At 39.5% G+C, this 22,003-nt stretch overlaps 1 protein-coding gene across 1 annotated transcript in view; it reads left to right on the forward strand.

Annotated features, from left to right (window-relative positions):
* Positions 1–22,003, forward strand: part of DNAH14 (dynein axonemal heavy chain 14) — a 279,895-nt gene that overhangs the window by 148,335 nt on the left and 109,557 nt on the right. Inside the window, exons 43-47 of the mRNA XM_058169855.1 lie at positions 3,811–3,940; positions 4,464–4,546; positions 6,520–6,689; positions 18,716–18,830; positions 19,499–19,651. Of these exons, the coding sequence (XP_058025838.1) occupies positions 3,811–3,940; positions 4,464–4,546; positions 6,520–6,689; positions 18,716–18,830; positions 19,499–19,651 (651 nt within the window). The remainder of the gene's footprint in view (positions 1–3,810; positions 3,941–4,463; positions 4,547–6,519; positions 6,690–18,715; positions 18,831–19,498; positions 19,652–22,003) is intronic.

Consider the following 22,003-nt stretch of genomic DNA (forward strand, 5'->3'; position numbering starts at 1 on the left):
GTGCCTCCCCCGATGTGAGTAGGGCCATCAATTAATTGAGTCAGGTCCATGGACGTCATGGAAGCCATGAACTCCCGAGCAGTCGAGGATGCCGTGCCAGTTGATGACAAGTTGAAATCCCCCATGACCAACAGTCTAGGGGTTTCAACTGCCAACCCAGCTAGCAACTCCAACAGCTCGGGCAGGGCTGTTGTCACGCAGCAAGGAGCCAGGTACGTGATCAACAAGCCCACCTGAGTCCTGCGACCCCGCTTCACATAGAGGGTTTCACACCCAGCTATCTGAGGCACAGTGGTCTCCCTCGGTTCCAGACTCTCCCTAATAATAACCGCCACCCCGCCACCCCTACCTTGCGCCCTCGGCTGATGGAATGCTCGGGAACCTGGTGGGCACATCTCTACTAGGGGAACCCCCCCTTCCGTGCCCAACCAGGTTTCCGTAATGCCCATAACGTCCGTGGTCCCTTCCTGAATTAGATCTGAAATCAGGGGAGCTTTATTAACCACGGATCTTGCATTACATAACATCAGCCGAAGGCCCAAGTCCCAGGTATTCTGGCCACTCGGGGAACGGGAAAATTTTGGGGGGCCGGAGCACGCGATCGCTCTTAAATAATGAGGGTGTGCCCCCAAAACCTGATATGGCCCCCCCTTCTGCCATATCTGCCTCTCCCACATACCGTATTGATAGCAAAACCCTGGTGGACTGGAACGAGACCCTCCCCCGCCACCTTCGGACCTATTAAATTACCGCCGTGAACACTTGCTGGACTCGTCTCCCCCCTGATGGGTTTTCCCCCCTCCCTGCCCTCCCCCTCCCCCCCTCCCCCAACCCAAACCCGTCAGTTCCCACCCTCCCCTTAAAATTCCCATTAAAACTCCCCTTAAAAAGCCAATTAAAACAATTAGTTAAAAATCCCCTAAGTCTCCTATTTTTGGCATGCCACCTTTCGGGGTCCCAAAACCCATCCTCAAGATGGGCCCTCGATAATGTGGGGGGCCAAACCCGCGAGAGATGTTATATAGATGTTGAACAGAAGGGGCGAAAGGATCGACCCCTGCGGCACCCCACAAGTGAGGCACCTCGCGGTCGACCTCTGCCCCCCTGTCAACACCGTCTGCGACCGGTTGGAGAGATAGGAGGAGAACCACCGATACACGGTGCCTCCCACTCCCAATCCCCCCAACCAGCGCAGCAGGATACCATGGTCGATGGTATCAAAAGCCGCTGAGAGGTCTAATAGGACCAGGGCAGAGGAGTAACCCCTGTCCCTGGCCCTCCAGAGATCATCCACCAATACGACCAAAGCTGTCTCCGTGCTGTATCCGGGTCGGAAGCCGGACTGGAACGGGTCTAGATAGACGGCTTCATCCAGGTATTGGGGTAGCTGTCGCGCCACAGCACTCTCTACAATCTTCGCAACGAAGCGAAGGTTGGAGACTGGACGATAATTACCCAAAATAGCTGGGTCCAGGGAGGGCTTCTTGAGGAGGGGTCTCACCACCGCCTCTTTCAAGGCGGCAGGGAAAACCCCTTCCAACAAAGAAGCGTTGATAATCCTCTGGAGCCAGCCTCGTGTCACCTCCTGAGTGGCCAGTACCAGCCAGGAAGGACACGGGTCCAGTAAACATGGCGTGAAGCCTCCCCAACAACCTGTCCACGTCCTCGGGAGCCACAGGGTCAAACTCATCCCAAACAGACTCGACAAGACGTGCCTCCTCTCCCTCGCTTGGATCATCCCAATTTCGGTCCAGACCATCCCGGAGCTGAGCAATTTTATCGTATAGATAAGCACTAAACTCCTCGGCACATCCCTGCAAAGGGTCATCCCGCACCTCCTGATGAAGGAGGGAGCGGGTCACCCGAAACAGGGCGGCCGGGCAGTTATCTGCTGACGCAATGAGGGTGGAGGCGTAGGAACGCCTCGCCTCCCTCATTGCCACTAGAATAGGACCTAACTAGTGTCCGATCAGCTTCGGAACAACTGGACCTCCAGGTGCTCTCGAGGCGTCTTCTCCGGTGTTTCATCTCCATCAGCCCCTCGGAGAACCAAGGGGCCGGACGAGATCTGCGCCGGGCCAGTGGCCGCAAAGGCACGACACGGTCCAAGGCCCCAGCCGCAGCCTGTTCCCAGGCCACGACTAGTTCCTCAGTCGTGCCGTGGGCCAGATCCTCAGGGAATGGCCCAAGCTCTGTCAGGAACCTCTCGGGGTCCATCAGGCGCCTGGGACGGAACCAACGTAAAGGTTCCGTCTCCCTGCGATGGTGAGTGGCGGTTCGGAAGTCTAGGCGAAGGAGAAAATGATCGGACCATGACATCGGTTCTGTTACTAAATCATCTAATTCCAGATCATTTAACCACTGTCCAGAGATATAAATCAGATCCAGCGTGCCTCCCCCCATGTGCGTAGGGCCATCATTTACTCGAATCAGGTCCAAGGCCGTCATGGAAGTTTGAACTCCCGAGCTGCCGCCGATAACAAGCCAGCTGATGGTAGGTTGAAATCCCCCATGACTATAAGTCTGGGGGTCCCACCCGCCACAGCGGCAAGTACCTCCAACAGCTCGGGCAGGGCTGTGGTCACGCAGCAAGGAGCCAGGATGGTAAAAAGGCGCCCACATGGCCCGTGGTCGTCCTTCAAGATGACAGAGAAAACATCCACCGGGCCTGTTGGCGACCACTAGGCCGAACCGCCAGGCCATCAGACCGCCAGGCCAAACACGCCCAATGGGCCAAGCCGCTCCACCGCCGAGCCATCTCTCCCAAAGTCCGGGGGCAAGGTCTTGAAAAAGCCCCCACAGGCGGCCCATTGATGTCCTCTAGATGATAGAGGCGTCCGCTAGGCCGTGGACGACCTTCAAGATGACAAAGAAGGCGACCATCGGGCCTCTTTGCGACCACTAAGCCAGGCCGCCAGCTGGAGTAGGCCACTCACCCGCCGGGCTTGTTGGGTCATGCCACCGGCCCCAACCACTGAGCCAGTTCGCCGGACCCAGCCGCCCACCAACAGGCCAGGCCATCGCCAGACCAGACCAGCCAGGCCGCCGCCACTGCCGCCGATAGTACCGCTGCTGGGGGGAAAGAGCTCCAAGGCTCCTCCCGAAGCAAACGCCAAGCCAGGCCGCCGCCGCCACCGTTGAAAAGCCCGGCTGCTGCCACCGCCGTTGGAAAAGGCCAGGCTGCCCGCACCGCCGACAATACCGCCGCTGGGGGGAGAAAGCTCCGAGGCTCCTCCCGAAGCAACGCCGAGCCAGGCCGCTGCCGCCGCCGCTGGAAAAACCCGGTCGATCATACTGCCGTCGGAGGGAGAGCGCTCCGGGACTCCTCCTGAGGCAACCCGGAGCCACCCAGCCTCAATCCGACCATCTTCTGACTATCCGCACTGTCTTCTACCCGGGCGGGGGGTCCAAGCTGTCAAAAAGACCCCCCCCGCCCGGTCGGGTCCAAAAAAGGCCCGTCGCCGCAGCTCCTGTTCAGCGGCGCGGCGCCATCTTGGACATGCGCAGAGAGAAAATTAAATAATTTTGGTGTTTCTTTTGTTTGAAATTTATTTTCTTAATTACAAATTATAATTACCTTGATGGACGTATCTTTTCTTTTATGTACACTGAGAGCATATGCACCAAGACAAATTCCTTGTGTGTCCAATCACACTTGGCCAATAAAAATTTCTATTCTATTCTATTCTATTCTAAATTAATTTCAAATCCAGCTGAATGTTTTTATTAATTGGAATTACAAATTTTATAATTTCTTCATCTCCTTCATTATAACTATAGAAGCCTGATAGTCTCTTCTGTAATTTTTAGGAGATCCTGGCAGTGGAAAGACTACTATGATAGATAATATGCTTGGAAGACTCCAAAAAGATGGATTAAATATAAGGAAGAAAACAATATTAGGAGAGGTCTTTTACTACAACCAAACTAAAATAACAAGGTAACTGCTAAGAAATTTAGAGGGCAATTCAAGCTCTTTCTTGAATATATTGATCCTAAATATTTCAGCAATACCTGACTAGTATGTTAATGTTAAAACAAAAGTGAGAATATATCTTTTTTTCCCAGTGGCATTTTTTAATTGAGTTTGATTTGGGGTCATGGTAGAAGACCATGGAAGACTTTTGAATTCTTTATATCTATATCTCCAGTCTGCAGTTTTTTTCCTTCTTTTTTGATTTATGACTTCTCCATTCGTGGGAAGAGTCACTAGGCTTCTATAAAGCTAAATCACAGTCGGCCATTCATGTCTGATGTGATTCAGTGTATTTTCTTTGAATAAAGTTGTTGATGTTGATGACTTATCTATATAAATAAATTAACAATAGTACAGTAACGATAGGTTTAGATTTAATATACTGGAAAATTCTAGAAAGTAGTAACTCCAACCAAATTTTTGATGATTTTATGGGAGAACTGGCAATCTTGTGTTTTCTTCATTGTGTTTATGTTTTACTGTCTAGCTTGATGAGGAACTACAGTACGCTGAAAACAGATCAATTTCGTAGCTCTTGGAAAATAACACATTCTTCAACCAAAGAATTACGTATGTCATTGATTTTAAAGAAAGAAGAAAATGTTTTAGGGTTAGATTTTCTTTTAAAATGAGGATATATTAAATTTTAAAGAAATAAGTTTAAATTATGCCTAATGTTAAATACTGAAATCACATCCTTAATGAAAAAACAACCTACTAAAGGGATTAAGATTGGCCAAATTTAAAAGTAAATAAAAATGGTTCCATAAAATAGCTAAGAATTCTATTCCTTTGACTTTATTTCATTTCTCTATGCACATCTGAATTTTTTAATACATATCGAGAGCATGTTGGTATCTTTCATTGCCAGCCTAATATACCAATTAATTTATAAGAATTATAAATTGACATCATAAGGTTTTAAATGATATATATAAGATTAATAACATAATATAGTAATAATATAGAAGGGGAAATCTATTTATGGCATATTCTTTTGAACCTTCTTACAAGTCTTTTAAATCATTGATATCAGTGGTGGGTTGCTACTGGTTCGCACTGGATTGGGCGAACTGGTAGCGGCGATGGCGGCAGCACTTTTTAAAAGGTTTTAACCTAAAACAGTTAAAAATTATGTAAAATGTTAACAATTCAATTTGTTAAAGTTTCAGCTCTCAGCTCAATAAGAGAGGATTCTGATGTAGAAGAACCATCTTCAGGGCCTATCATTTGTAAATTACAATTAGGTGCCCATACAAGTGCAGCTCAAACAAGAGTTTGATCACCCAGAAATTAATACTGAAAAGTAAAGATGTCATGGGTGCTCCACAATCTAAACAAGTAAGAACTTTATTTATAGTTTATTTATAAGTCACATACACAATAAGCAGTTTATTCAGTCTTCATTTCAAAGAAATGGATTTGAACCACAATTAGTCTAATGCAAGAAACAGAACATATTAACTTTTAATTTTTTCAAGAACTTCAGATTCTCATGGTCTCTAGAGGTCCAAATTAAAATATAAAGTAAAAATTTACATTTCAGAAAGTTGCCAGAACTCAGAAAATTTCTGAGATCTTGCAAAATATTATCATTTTTAAATCCCTATACTGATAGTCCTCATTTAGCAACCACAATCAGAACTGACAGTTCTGTCAACAAGTGAAGCAGTCACTAAATTAAAATCATAACTGTGCTTAAGATCTTACTTCAGTTCCCTTTGCTTTATAGAACTGCAAAGGTCATAAATGTGAGGATTAGTCATAAAGTTACTTTTTCATTATAAAGTTACTTTTTCATCACTGTTGTAACTGAGGATATTTGCTAAATGAGATAGTTGCTAAACAAGAATTACATGTAAAATCACTGAAAGCCACAAAAAAGTATCAAAGGTTTCAAACATCCTCATTTACTGATACCATCAGAAAGCTTTTGGCTCTCAAGAAGCAAGTTGTGTTCTCCAGCCTAGAACAAATTGTCTATCCGTGTGTTATACAGAAAGGAATGAGGAAGAAGACAGGAAAAGAGTTATACAAAATTAACAACATCCATCCCATCCCCAAAAAACAAATTTTGGGAGAGAGAGAAGGAAATGGGTTACAATTGGGCGTATATTTCAATATTTTTAGGCTCAATTATATTACAAGCTACATCTGGAAAAATGAACAAGAAATGGATTTACTTAATATGTTCCATTACTAGTGAAAAATGAAACACCTCACATGCAAACTTTGATTATTGCGTAGAATGGTCCCTTCAAATGCTATTTCTAATTCAGATAATTTATTAAGAAATTTTGTTGGAGCCAATTATTAATTCTGTGAGTATTCAGGGTGATTTAGGGTGATTTTCTAAGCCATCTCTTCAATGACTGAGTACAATATATACTGTAGAATAGAATAACAGAGTTGGAAGGGACCTTGGAGGTCTTCTAATCCAATCCCTTTATATATATGCATAATGGATCATACTTATTATATATAATAATAAAAATACCACAGATAGAAATTAAGTGTCTAATGTTTTTGTTAATATACTTTAGATGTGATAGTCATTTATGGTTTTTATTATACTTATTTCAAGGCACTACTGTTTATTGATGATCTGAACATGCCAATCACAGAAGCATATGGATCCAAGCCACCATTAGAGTTCATCCGTCAGTTTGTGGAGTTGGGAGGATTTTATGACATTAAACACCTTGAATGGAAAGTATGTTTAATATGGGTAACATTTCTTTTGTTATTTTTGTTTTTTGTTAAATTAAGATCTTTTCATTAAAAATTTGTCATGTAAATATAGTATTCTGGATCAGTTGAAATTCATTCTCATGTTAGATGGTCTAGATTCTTAGGCACATAGGTTTAGGAGAAAAATTAGGATTTTTAAATTCATTTTTAAAGTACAAGTAATCCTCATGCTACAAATGTAATGGAGCCTTCCAATTACATTAATAATCAAAAGATTTGTTAATTGGAACGCATTAAATGAACAAGTCTCATCCTTCCTCTCCCCAAAGCATTTGTTAATCGAATATGCAGCTTGTTAAGAGCACATGGGGTACCTCAAGAGTGGGGAAGATCATGGGAGGCTTAGTGCAGGGACAAGACCACTGCTCCTAGCCACCAAAGGCCTCCCCACACCCATTGAGAAATCCCATGCTCTGTCAGGCTACCTCCGACTATAATTAGGAAAGAATTCACCTTGACTTCATTTGGAATAAAGAAAAGTACTTTTACTATTTACAGTCTTGATAGCAGCCAAGCTAAGTTGGATCTGAGACAAAATATGGCTAACATATCATATCCCCCCAATTGTCCCTCCTCCTCCAGGAGGTCAGGCTGGTCTGGTCCAATGCCAGCTCCTTCTCGGCCCCTCGTGGTAATCTTCTTCCACAGGTCTCTAGATGTCAGTCATCTTAGGAATGCAGTGTCTGTTAGAAAAGCCCGCGCTGATAACACTCAGTCGTTAATCACCCCTCCCCCACTGTTATGTCAGCCGACACTCTTAATAGGCTCCTTTCCCTTACCCTGTACGGTGGTATGATACATCTCATTTCCTTAATAGTTTTATAATACAGAAATAAACATTTCACATTCTATCTACTGATATAATCATTCAAAAGTATATGAAGATTGGAGTGGAGGCTGACATTCGCCCTCCTGCAACAAGGACGTCAGTCCTAGAAAGAAAAAAGAGAAGTTAGGGTTTGTCAGGATATTTTTTATAGAATTGTGCTATCTTTTCCGAAGCACGAACATCTTCTTTGTTCACCCATTCAGCTTGGGATAACGGGAAGTGTTTCCAAGCAATAAGATATTGAATTTTATTTCTATGTTTTCTTGAATCTAAAATTTCTTTTATTTCAAAGTGTTGTTCGCCCTCTATGAGAATTGGTATAGGAGGGGGTGTATGGTTAGGACGGAAAGTAGATGTGTGTTCAGGTTTCAGCAAGCTCACATGGAAAACGGGGTGAATTCTCCTAAGTGTTTTTGGTAAATCTAGTTGTACTGTCACGGGGTTGATGATTTTTACTATGGGGAAAGGTCCCACATATTTGGGTCCAAGTTTCTTAGATTTCTGAGTGGTTTGAAGATATTTGGTGGAAAGATAAACCTTATCGCCCACTTGATATTTGTTCTCAGGGGACCTTTTTTTATCTGCTTGTTTTTTATGCGCACGGTGAGCGTCGTCGATCGCCTTGCGAGTCATTTTCCATGTGCTTTGTATTTGATCTATCCATTCTGACAAAGAGGAAACAGTAGTTTCTTCCTTTGGGAGTTCCGAGATAGGAACAAAATCTTGACCTGAAGCTATTTTAAAGGGAGTAAATCCCGTGCTACTATGAATTGAGTTGTTGTAGGCAACTTCAGCAAAAGGTAAGAGGTCTGCCCAATTGTCTTGCTGGTAGTTAACATAACATCGTAGATATTGTTCTAGTACAGAGTTGACGTTCACAGCTTCCATTAGTTTGGGGATGATGGGAGGAGCTTAATCCTTGGCGGAGCCAATGAGTCGTAAAATTCTTTCCAAAATTGAGAAGTGACTTGAACACCTCGATCTGTAATGATGCGATCAGGAACTCCGTGGAGTCTATAAATGTGTTGTACAAACAACTTTGCTAGAGTCTTTGAGGAGGGTATTTTTGAACATGGAATAAAATGGACTTGTTTGGAGAAAAGGTCAGTCACAACCCATATAACAGTATTGCCTGAACTTTCAGGTAATTCCACTATGAAATCCATGGATATTTCTTTCCATGGGGTTCCTGGCCTGGCTACCGTTTGAAGTAGTCCAGGAGGTTTTCCGAGGCCTTTTGGATGATGCAAATAGGGCAACTTGCTACATATGCTTGAATGTCTTTTTTAAGACTTGGCCACCAAAATTGTCTTTTAAGAAGATGCAAAGTTTTCACAAATCCAAAATGCCCTGCCATTTTGGCATCATGGCATCGTTGTAGGATGGTTTCTCTGAGTGATAGAGGAACATATAGTTTTGTTCCAATCCAAGCTAGTCCATCACGGAGTGTGCATTCATGGGAATGCGCTAAGTACCAGTCATCAGTGTTTAAAGCTTCTTTAAACGACTTGGTCAGTTCATCTGGGAGTGAGGGTTCAGCTTTTGAGTGGCTTCTAGTTATAGCCGGGGCTGCCAACTGTTGCACGGGAAGTATTGGTCGAACCACCTCGGAGCGAGTGCAATTGTATTGGGGCAAACGTGAGAGAGCATCCGCTAAGAAGTTTTTCCCCCCAGGAATGTAATGTAAAGTGAAATTAAAGCGGTTAAAATATTGAGCCCAGCGGGCTTGTTTAGGTGAAAGTTTTCTAGGAGTCTTTAGGGCTTCTAGATTTTTGTGATCAGTCCAAACTTCAAAAGGATGATTTGAACCCTCTAAGAATTGTCTCCACGTCCGTAGAGCCCAATGAACTGCAAATGCTTCCTTTTCCCAAATAGCCCATCGTCTTTCAGTTTCAGTCAATTTTCGAGAAGTGAAAGCACAGGGTTGTAGTTTACCATCAGCATTGTTTTGGAGTAAAACGGCTCCGACTGCTACATCACTGGCATCAGCTTGTATTACAAAAGGAACATCCATGTCAGGGTGTTTTAAAATAGGTTCGGCAAAGAGTCGTATCAATTTTTCAAATGCTGCCTGACATTCCATTGTCCATTCGAGAGGTAATGATGGTTTGGGTTTCGTGTCTCCTTTAGTTTTCAAGAGGTTGGTGATTGGTAAAGCAATTTGAGCAAAGGAGGGGATGAATTGACGATAGAAATTTGCGAATCCTAAAAAACTTTGCAGTTGCTTGCGTGTGCGTGGGGGCCCATTCAAGACAGCTTTCACTTTTCTGGATCCATTTCTAACCCATCAGCTGAAATGCGATACCCTAAGTAGTCTATTTTGGTTTGATGGAAATCACATTTGGATAGCTTGCAATATAGTTCTGCAGATAATAACTTTTTGAGAACAGCTCTTACTAGTTTAATATGTTCTTCCATTGTTTCTGTATAGATAAGTATGTCGTCAAGGTAGACAAGAACTCCTTTGAACAAATGCTGATGGAGTATTTCATTTATTAGTTGCATAAAAACTGCGGGCGCCCCCTGCAGTCCAAAACTGGAAACATCCTAGTGGACAGTTGAAAGCGGTTTTCCATTCATCCCCCTCTTTTATACGAACTCTGTAGTAGGCTTCTCGCAGGTCCAGTTTGGTGAAGAATTTTCCCTTCGCTAAATGTGCTAACGTATCTTTCATGAGTGGCATGGGGTATATGTTTTCGGCGCACACGGCGTTTAAATTCCTATAGTCAACTATAAGACGAAAGGAGCCATCTTTCTTTTCCCGGAACATCACTGGCGCAGCCACGCGAGGTCTAGCCGGTTGGATAAAACCCGCTCTAGGTTTTTGTCTATGAATTTCGTAGCTCCCCAATTCCTTTTGGGTCATGGGATAAGCTTTTGGTTTTGGAAGCTTTACCCCGGAAGGATGTCTATGGCACAGTCAATAGGCCTATGGGGAGGAAGTACATCTGATGCTTTCTCACTAAAGACTTCGCAAGTCCCAGTATTCCTTGGGTATTCTCTCCTCCCCGTCTATCCATTCGATCATTGCCCCCAACGTATCCTGGTGCATGGCCACGGTAGATCCCTTCTTGGGTTCCCCCTTTTCCCCTTTTAATGTTTTGGAACGGAAACTGGGACTCCCGTTCTCCAGTTAATATGGGGGTTCCATTTCCGCAACCATGACAGGCCTAGCAACAGGGGTTGGTCCATTCCTGGGGCTACTATGAAGTTCAGAATTTCGCGGTGGTCTCCTATTATCATTTCTATGGGTTCTGTTACGAAATGGGCGGGTCCTCCCCCTGCCACAGAGCCATCCAACTGGGCAAACGCTATGGGCCTACTTAGGGTTCTCAATCTTAGTTCCATTTTTTCTACTAGTTCGGGACTGACCATACATCTAGTGCATCCAGAATCGAGTAGTGCTAGCAGTTCCCCCTTATTACCCGAAGAGGTACATGTAGATTGACTGGAATGTCCAAGGGCCCCGTGCCCAACTCACCAGAAGGTCTTCATCAGACTCTGATGTGGTTTTGCTGTCGTCAGTATCGGTCGACGCTTCGCCATCCTCCTTGATGGGCGTGCCCTTCTTGGCAACGCCCTCCCCCACTTTTGCCGGTTTACGCGCCTTAGCCGCTGGTTTCACTGGTTCCTTTTCACCACCAGAGGTCGCGCTTGGTATCAACTTAACCCTACAGTCGGCTGCTCGGTGGCCTTCTTTTCCACATCTGTAGCACGCAGACGAACGTGGTCTTCCTCCCTCCAATCTAGGGGCGTCCCTATAGGTGCCTCCTGGAGAACGGCCAAGGGATGGCCCTCCAGTGCGCTGTCTTCTGCCACGGTCCTTCACTAGTTCGATTTCCATCTCTGCTGCCAGGGTGTACCAGCCATACAGCGTAGTTGGAGAGGCTCGTGCTCGACACAGTTCGTAGAGATCTCCATTCAGACCATCTTTGAAAATGTCCACAAGGGTCACCTCCGACCACCCTCTCATCAAGGGAACTAAATCACTGAACTCCTGGTTATAATCAGCCACGGTCTCCTCCCTTGCCTGATGGTTTTCATTCGACCTTTGGCCTTTTGCTCTGCCAGGGGGTCCTCAAACCTCCTCCTCAGTGCAGTCATAAAATGCTCGTAGTTTTGCAGTAAGGGGGAGTGGTTGGTATATAACGACACATACCACGCAGCTGCTCTTCCGGTCAAATTGTGGGTCACAGCTCTCACTTGTGCTGCCTGTGACCAATAATCTTCCCCCCAGTCTATCATGTGGTCATTCACTTTCGCCAGGAACAGTCCCAACTCCTTCGCATTTCCATCAAATTTCTCTGATATGGGGGGAATTTTTGGCTTTTTCCTTCCCCTGCGCAGCCTTGCTTGATCAGCAGGTGGCGCGCGACCCCCATCCAATTCAGCTTCCTCTGGGGAGAGGGTTCCCGGCTCTGGCTCTTCAGAAATCTCACCGCCCTGGGAATCACCTCTAGCTGGCCCCTTTGTAATTTCTTCTTCCTCTTCTCCCCCCCCCCTGGAGGACTGAACAGGGGATTCATACCTTTGGCGAGCAGCTTGCCTTACTTTCACTTCACGGAAATAGACGTAAGTGCCTCTCCAACTGGAGGCTGTCTCTGACTTTCTGCTCCTCAGACCACTCGAAAGTCTTTTCTCCTTTCTCCTTAGTTACTCCAGAGGAGGTTCCTTGAGTCTTGGTTTCCACCTTCCTCTTCCAGCTTTAATTGCTCAATCCACGAGCTCTGCAATCTTCCAGCTCAGGGTTAAAACCGACAGAAGAAATTCCTCGGACGCCTCCCCAGCTCAGCCGGCAGCTGGCCTTCCATCACATTTTTTTCTCCCCGGTATTGCGATTGCAATCCTGGTTGGTAGACATGATGTGTGATCCAACTTAATGTCAGGCTACCTCCGACTATAATTAGGAAAGAATTCACCTTGACTTCATTTGGAATAAAGAAAAGTACTTTTACTATTTACAGTCTTGATAGCAGCCAAGCTAAGTTGGATCTGAGACAAAATATGGCTAACATATCATATCCCCCCAATTGTCCCTCCTCCTCCAGGAGGTCAGGCTGGTCTGGTCCAATGCCAGCTCCTTCTCGGCCCCTCGTGGTAATCTTCTTCCACAGGTCTCTAGATGTCAGTCATCTTAGGAATGCAGTGTCTGTTAGAAAAGCCCGCGCTGATAACACTCAGTCGTTAATCACCCCTTCCCCACTGTTATGTCAGCCGACACTCTTAATAGGCTCCTTTCCCTTACCCTGTACGGTGGTATGATACATCTCATTTCCTTAATAGTTTTATAATACAGAAATAAACATTTCACATTCTATCTACTGATATAATCATTCAAAAGTATACGAAGATTGGAGTGGAGGCTGACATGCTCTTTCCACCCCTTGGGGTCCCAAGCTGATTGGGCCTTTCCTCCCCAGCCCCTCCCCAATCACTCAGTTACCTTTGGTGCCATGTTTGTCTCCTGTGCAGCCTTAGATGTCTAGCCAGGGGAGAAGTGCTGGGCCGGCCTTTCCCCTTCCCCACAGAACCCCAGCCTCTCTCACAAATGCCACTCCATTTGCTGGAGTGCTGAATCACCTGGATTGTGGTATCAATTGTGCTACCATGAAACTGGAGAGCTTGGCACGCCCTGGCTCTGCACCTCTCACTCCGGCAAAGAACTTGTTGCCCCCCACCCTCAGGGTGACTGTTGCAGCCAGCAGGTGCCTTCCTGCCCGCCAAATCTCCTGCCCTGATTTCAGAAATTGCACATTGAGGAGCTAGAGAGCTTGGCACGTGTCCTCCCTGCACCCTTCCCTTGCTGGACGCACATCGCAAGAGGGGTTCCTAATCAAACCTGCTTTCCAGTTCTGTCTCATTTCTCCACACAGCTCAAGATGCTCTTCTTTCGCTGGAGAAATAGAAAAGCTGTGTTGCAAAAGGAAGAAACATGTAGGAAAACTAAGAATCATCCAAAGTCATTGCTTTCCCCAATGCAGATCAGGAGAGACCAACCAACTCCATGAGGCAACTTTCATGAGAAGTTGGCTGATCTTACTTTTTGTTTTTTTAGCTCTATAGAGGAAGCTGCCAGGCAACGGACTTGGTTATTCCCAAAAGTTGCTTTATTTATTTATTTATTTATTTATTTATTTATTTATTTATTTATTTATTTATTTATTTATTTATTTATTTATTTATTTATTTATTTATTTATTTATTTATTTATTTATTTATTTATTTATTTATTTATTTATTTATTTATTTATTTATTTATTTATTTATTTATTTATTTATTTATTTATTTATTTATTTATTTATTTATTTATTTATTTATTTATTTATTTATTTATTTATTTATTTATTTATTTATTTATTTATTTATTTATTTATTTATTTATTTATTTATTTATTTATTTATTTATTTATTTATTTATTTATTTATTTATTTATTTATTTATTTATTTATTTATTTATTTATTTATTTATTTATTTATTTATTTATTTATTTATTTATTTATTTATTTATTTATTTATTTATTTATTTATTTATTTATTTATTTATTTATTTATTTATTTATTTATTTATTTATTTATTTATTTATTTATTTATTTATTTATTTATTTATTTATTTATTTATTTATTTATTTATTTATTTATTTATTTATTTATTTATTTATTTATTTATTTATTTATTTATTTATTTATTTATTTATTTATTTATTTATTTATTTATTTATTTATTTATTTATTTATTTATTTATTTATTTATTTATTTATTTATTTATTTATTTATTTATTTATTTATTTATTTATTTATTTATTTATTTATTTATTTATTTATTTATTTATTTATTTATTTATTTATTTATTTATTTATTTATTTATTTATTTATTTATTTATTTATTTATTTATTTATTTATTTATTTATTTATTTATTTATTTATTTATTTATTTATTTATTTATTTATTTATTTATTTATTTATTTATTTATTTATTTATTTATTTATTTATTTATTTATTTATTTATTTATTTATTTATTTATTTATTTATTTATTTATTTATTTATTTATTTATTTATTTATTTATTTATTTATTTATTTATTTATTTATTTATTTATTTATTTATTTATTTATTTATTTATTTATTTATTTATTTATTTATTTATTTATTTATTTATTTATTTATTTATTTATTTATTTATTTATTTATTTATTTATTTATTTATTTATTTATTTATTTATTTATTTATTTATTTATTTATTTATTTATTTATTTATTTATTTATTTATTTATTTATTTATTTATTTATTTATTTATTTATTTATTTATTTATTTATTTAATAATAATAATAATAATAATAATAATAATAATAATAATAATAATAATAATAATAATAATAATAAAAATAATAATAATAATAATAATAATAATAATAATAATAATAATAATAATAACACTAACAATAATTTATTAAACTTGTATGCCATTTGATTCTCCTTAGTTGTAGGTTGGATCTTATTTTAACAAGCTTCCACACTTCTTGCCCTGCTCTCTAATGCCTTAGAGAACAAGACTTTGTGACAGCCCGTCAAGTACTGAAAGGCAGTTATTAATGTCTCCCATCTTTCTCTTTGATAGGCTGTAGCTCCCTCAACCATTTGTTATATGATTTACCCTCAAAGCTCTTTATCATCTTTGTTGCTCTTCTATACACATTTCAGGGTCTCAACATCTTTTTGTATTTTGGTAACCAAAGCTGGATGCAGTACTCCAAGTGTAGTCTCATCAGCATGGTGTATTTCTCAATTGTGACAACGAAGAGGTGTGGACTAGAATTCCCCAGCCAGCTGTGCTGGCTGGGGCACTACTGATGTAAAAGTGATGCTATCATTTCTCATTGCCTTGATACTATCCCTCTGCCTAGGACTGAATTGGTAGCTGCAGCATACTGCTGGCTTATACTTAAGCGGTGATCCATTAGGACACCTAGATCCCTCTCACAATTATTTCTGTTGAGCCAGTTACTGCCTATTCTGTATCTATGCATTTGGTTTTTACTGCCTAAGTGCAAGACTTTACTTTTCTCATTATTGAACTGCACCTTGTTGGCTAGGATACGATTCGGTGCTCAAGTCTGCCAAGATCTTTCTGAATTGTGAGTTTATCTTCACTAAAGTATTGAAGTATATCAGAGTTTTAAGTATATTAATCTGTTGTGTTCACATATGATTTAGCTCTCAGAATTGCAGACGTTTTAGTTACTTGATTTTTCAATTCAGTTTTTTAATTATACAGTCAGCAGCTATCTTGAGCTATGTTAGCTCATAGCTATTCTGAGCTATATTAGTTACATTATGAATTATACTACAGTTATATTACATATTATTACATATACATTTTTCAGTTTTAAAGTTGTTTTGTGTGGGGGATTATTGAATAAAAGTCTTAATGAACCTGAAGTATTTCTGAAGATATTTGTACTTTTGTCTATATTTGTATGAAGCTCTGTACTCACCCTAGGAACAGATTGATTTCTTTTAATTGCATTAGAACCTTTTCATAAGAATTTATAAATTCATTATCAATCATCCTGAACCGATAAAACAATATTATAAATATGTTAATTTATAAGGCTTTTTTTAAAAAATGCTATCGTGTATATTTTTCTAATAGAATATTCAGGACATTGCCACAGTTGCATGCTGTACACCTCTAAATGTAGGAAGTAATGAGATTAGTACTCGTCTTCTGTCCCGTTTTTGCATCTTAGTTTTGCCTGCAACTTCCTTACAGTCTTTGCAACGTATTTTCCAGGTAACTATCCCAAAACATTTATTTATTTATTTTTACAAAGAGCAAAAAAACATAATGCTACTCTGCTCATTTCCTGCAAAAAACACTATACCAGTTAATTAACCCAAACTACTTCATTGAAATCATGACAAAATACTAAACTATCATATCAGACCAAATAATAATAACACTAACAATAATTTATTAAACTTGTATGCCATTTGATTCTCAATGACTATGGGTAGCTCATAACAATCTAACAAATTAAGATAAAACTGGCAAACTATACAAGTTGGCAAGCCAATCTTTATACCTTAAGTCTAAGACATATAACTTACAAAAGGATAAGTACAGTGTCCTTTTTAATGATGATTTTGTTAATGTATCTGATGGTGATTTTATCAATGATTTATTAAATTTGTATACCACCTGGCTCTCAGTGGCTGTGGGCAGTTCATAACAATCAAACAGATTACAATGAAATCAGTAAACCACAAAAGATGGCAAGCCAATAAAGTTTGGGATCTCACTCTTCCTCACCAAAAGCCTATGTAAAAAGCCAGTTCATTCATAAATAATAAAATATTCAGGATCTTAAAATAGTTTGCAAAAGTATACCTACAGTATCCTTTTTGAGGTTTAACAACAAGTTTGTATTAAGATAATTTCTTTATTCATTAATTTCAGGGGCGGTGAGATATGGTTTTGGGAAAAGGAGCCTAATAAAATGCTCGTATTATTGGGGAAAATTTTCATATTTGCATTTACTTGGGCTGTTGGAGGAATTTTAAAACGAGAGGAAGAACATGAAGGTGAAACTCTCATTGATATAAACACTAGCCAAGATGAACTTGCACATGTAACATGTGACTTTAATTACCTTGTTCGTGAGTTATTTGACAAGAAACCACCTACTAGTAAGTTCTAAATTTCTACTGCTTTCACAATATAGTTATTGTATATATTCTAATTGCATTAATTGAATAAATATTTATATTAAGTAACAAATTAGTGCAGTGATGAATAACCTTTTCCGGACCGAGTGCCCAAAGTTCCCATATGTGTGTGCGTGTAAATGCGCGTGCCCCAGAACCCCCAACATACAATGCGCATGCACCCCCATGCATGCACCCTACCCCCTGCACATCCGCACGGATCCCCCGCATGTCCCCACATATGTGCGCACGTCCCCACAAAGTGCCCCGCCCCCTGCGCATGCATGGCAGAGACCCAAAGACCAACTGGCTGTTGGGAGGTGTGTGCGCATATGCAGCAGAGCTGAACTGGGGTGACAGCTCACATGCCATCAGAGAGGGTGTTGCGTGCCACCTCTGGCACACGGACCATAGGTTCACTATCACAGAGTTAGTGGAACAGAAAAGGGCCAAACATATAATTTTATATTTCAATGAAGCTGAACTACATAATTCAGTTTCATTGAAATATAGCTACAAAATAATGCAGCTGACAAATATATCTACTTATCTATATCTTCATGTGTATATAGGTAAGTAAGTAGCATCTGTGTGACTGTAGATTTTGAATAAAAAAGAGATTCCAATTGAATAAGCTAGCAGAGAAGAGAAGACATACAGAACAATTGAAAAGTCAGATGTTTCATGTAAAAGGACCTGGGATTAGGGCAGGGGAAAAGCCTTGAAAGTTACTCCTTGTCAGCAATGCATAGATTAATTTAGTTAAATTAGCATTATTGCAATATGAATACACATATAAGGAGTCTACCTATTAGCAACAGAACCATTAATATAAATGTAATTAAATTTTTTTAAAGAAATTTTTTGATTAACATGCTTGTAGAGTTGTGAGTTTATTGTTGTGTGCTTTCTTTATATACTTTTATCTTAAAAGAATGCTAATCTGAGGACACTCCCTTTTGCGTTTCTTCTCAGGCACATAGGCACAACAGATATGCTCTAAGATTCTTCTCCTGCTAGATGTTAAGCTTTGCCTATGTGTTTCCTAAATATAAATCTCCTATTTGTTGTAACATTATATAATTTATATTGTATTCTAATATAGTTTTGTTAATCCTTGCTCAGGTCAGACTCCTGCTCTCAGGAATGTTCACATGCACACAGTGAATGTTTCACCTCCAACAATCTGAAGGAGAGCTGTATTTGACTTGCTTGGAAATAAGTACTGTTAGCTGTTAGCAGGATCTAAGATCCAGGTTCATTTAGTCCCACTCTCCCTACTTTGAATCTACATACATTCAAGCCAGTGCAAGGAGTGGGTTGGGTGGAATTATATGACAGAAACATATCTGCTATACACTTTATAGAAAATATGTACTATTACCCATTAATTTTACACTACTTATGTAATAAAACATGTATTTCACTTTTTGCTTTCAGATATTCAGATGCCATCTGGAGATAAAACTTTTTGATTATTTTGTGGATTTACAAACAGGAGAATTTGAACCATGGGGACATTTAGTTCCTAGCACACAATTTCTTATCCAGAAAGGTGAATATAGTTGTAGCTGCTTCATGTCATTAAATTATTTTGAAAGTCCTGGAAAACATTTAATAAGTTTAGAGTTTAGAAACACACATATTTCTGAAAGATTAGGTGAGACACTCAATGTTTGGAAGGAGAACAATGCTAATATATTCAGAGATAAATACTATGCTAGATGCTGAAGCATAGCTCTAGAAATCAAAGCATAATGCGGTATGATTGAGAATAGACACCTAGACATACAAGTAAATTTTGAGCCACTAAGAGCTGAATATGTCATTGTCATCATCTGTAAAAAGAACCTGTGCTGCATGTCTTTTCTGTTCATAGATAGCCATTATGACTTCAACAAACATAAGTTCCTCACAAAGCTCATTATTACCTAATTCTAACTAGTAAATTTTTACCAGGATTTATATAATTTCTCAATCTGCTTCTATTTATCTGTACTTTCAATCATCTCTGCCCCTCCTTTTTCCTGCTTGTTCAGTGAGTTGAAGGTTAAAAGGCAATATTAAAAGACAGTTTTCTTGCTGGTAATGTTGAACGTCATAGCCTAATCGATCTTTGCAACCCCTCATCTATTTATCTATTTTTTTCATCTGGCCATGATTTACAATATTTTAACAATTTTTGATATTTTAAAATAATTATTGTAATCTTTTAAACTTCAGAGACATCAGAACTTTCCGATTCTGATAATAATATGCTAGTAAATCAAGAAAAGAAAATGGAGGCCTCTGCATTTATTCCCAATATTGATACAATTCGTCACAGCTTCCTAGCAAGTCTTCTTTTATTGTCAAAACATCCAGTACTGATTATAGGTAAATTCATATTTAAATATTGAAAAACAAAATAGACTCTTATCTTGCACAAATACTTGCAATTAATTGTGGGGTTACTCTTGTATAATATTTTCATTCTATTATTTGAAAGCCCAGTCATAAAGATAACTATAGAACTCTTGTGCAAGTAAGTTAAAATCCTATGCTGGTTTACTGAAATTTTTAAATAAATCTAAGAACTGTAAAACATAGTACTTTGCATTGTCTAAGAATAGTTGGAATTTAATTGTTATTTTCAACATGTGGAAAGTTATTGCAAAACAAAACAAAACACCTCTAGCTAATTTCTATGACAGATTTGACCTATGGAATCCAAGAGCTGTAAGCATATAACATAGTTATGAGTTATTTAATCCAGTCACTTTAATTCCATTTATTTACAAGTTATATTTATATCTTCTAGATTTTTTGGGAAACTCTTCTCTTCCTAGTAAGTGACAGGGGCTTGAATTGCTCTTCTTGGGCCTATTGATATTGTCAAGAAAATTGTTATATAATTCCCATGCAGAACATAGTTATCAGGTTATCAGGTAATTTAGGAAGATAGAATCCTTTTTTAAAAATATAGTGTACAATGTATTATGGAAAATCAACATAAGATGAACCAATATCTAGCCTTGTTTGAAATCTGACTGATAATAATTATTTTAATTTTTAGCTTTAATTTTTAACAATTTAATTATTTAAAATATAATTTCATTATTTTAAAACACTTTAATTATTATTATTAGTTTTAATATTGTAACAACTTTATTTAATTAAAGGGTACCTTGTATAAAGTTTACGTGCTATAATTTATTTATTTATTTTGTCGAGTACATATTAGATCAGGGATCCCCAACCTTTCGCACCTCAGGGACCACTAAATTTATAATTTTAAACCCCGTGGAACACTAATATGAGCTGCCTAATGACTGGGTGGGTGGGCATGGCAAGGTGGTCATATGACTGGGTGGGCATGGCCAATTCAATGTCATGTCGAGGGGCACCTTGCCAGCCTCTACTCGCTACCCCTCGCCTGCCTGCCTGGGCTCTTTAGGGCCCCAACGGGAAGCAGTTGCTGGAGCTAACCACGAAAAAGAGTTGGCAAAACAGCTGGCTCAGTTCAAATTGGATCTGGCCAAGAAGGAGGCTCAGCAGAAGCACCTCACTGAGGACTAAGAGCATAGGCTTTCCAAGCAGAAGGAAGACCTGCAGGAGTGCAAGACCTGGAGCTCAGCTGGCTGAGATGGTCAGCCAGTTCCAGGCCATGATGCAGTCTCACTGGAACAAGGCCCTCTGGGTCTTCGCCACCAGCGGTACTTCCCTCCAGCCTTCGCCCAAACCCCAGGAGGCTGAAGCAGACCTCAAGTCGGAATTTCTGCCCCCCTCCAACCCACACAAAAAGACTCCGAAGGGGGAGACACTCTGCAGCAACACAAACGTTCATTGCACGTATCCAGCCCAGGGGCTGTAGTTTGAGGACCCCTGATTTAGTGCAATATAAAAAATGCAAATAATTTTTCTGGGGACCACCAAAATTTTCTCATGGACCACCAGTGATCCACGGACCACCGGTTGGTGACTGCTGTATTAGATAATATATATAAGTATAAGCATGAATTGAATACATAAAATGAATACAATTAAAGGGAACATTAGGACAAGGACGGTTGGCATGCTGGTGCTCTTATACACGCAAACTAATTAATAATAATAACTAATTAATTATCACTAATTAAATAATAATAATAATAATAATAATAAGGCATTAGCAAAGGATGATGGTTACAAATACCTAGGCATATTGGAAGCAGATAACATCTTGAATGGAAAAGTCAAAGAGTCAACACAAAAGGAATATATCAGGAGGGTCCGCAAAATATTAAAATCAAAGCTGAATGCTGGAAACATAATTAAAGGCATTATTAATACATGGGCAGTTCCAGTGATACGCTACTCAGCTGGAATCATCAACTGCATTTTGGCTGAACTAGAAAATTTGGACCGGAAAAGCAGCAAAGCGTTTGAATATGTACCACGCTTTACAACCACAAAGTGACATCAACAGGTTGTACTTGCCAAGAAAATAGGGGCAGAGGGCTATTGCAAATCCATCAAACTGTGGAAGAAAAATTGAAGTTTGAATGATTATGTGAACCAAAGTACAGAAAAATTGCTGCAGGCTGGGAAAATGGAGAACATTATAAATACAACAGAAACAAAGGCAGAATATAAGGAAAAACAGCTGGATGACAGCTTAAATAGCTGGAAAACCAAAACTTTGCATGGACAGCACTTGAAAAACATTGAAGGAAAATGTGATGACAACTTGACATGGGCATGGCTTAA

This window comes from Ahaetulla prasina, chromosome 1 (genome assembly GCF_028640845.1).
Source record: "Ahaetulla prasina isolate Xishuangbanna chromosome 1, ASM2864084v1, whole genome shotgun sequence".
NCBI lineage: Eukaryota > Metazoa > Chordata > Lepidosauria > Squamata > Colubridae > Ahaetulla > Ahaetulla prasina.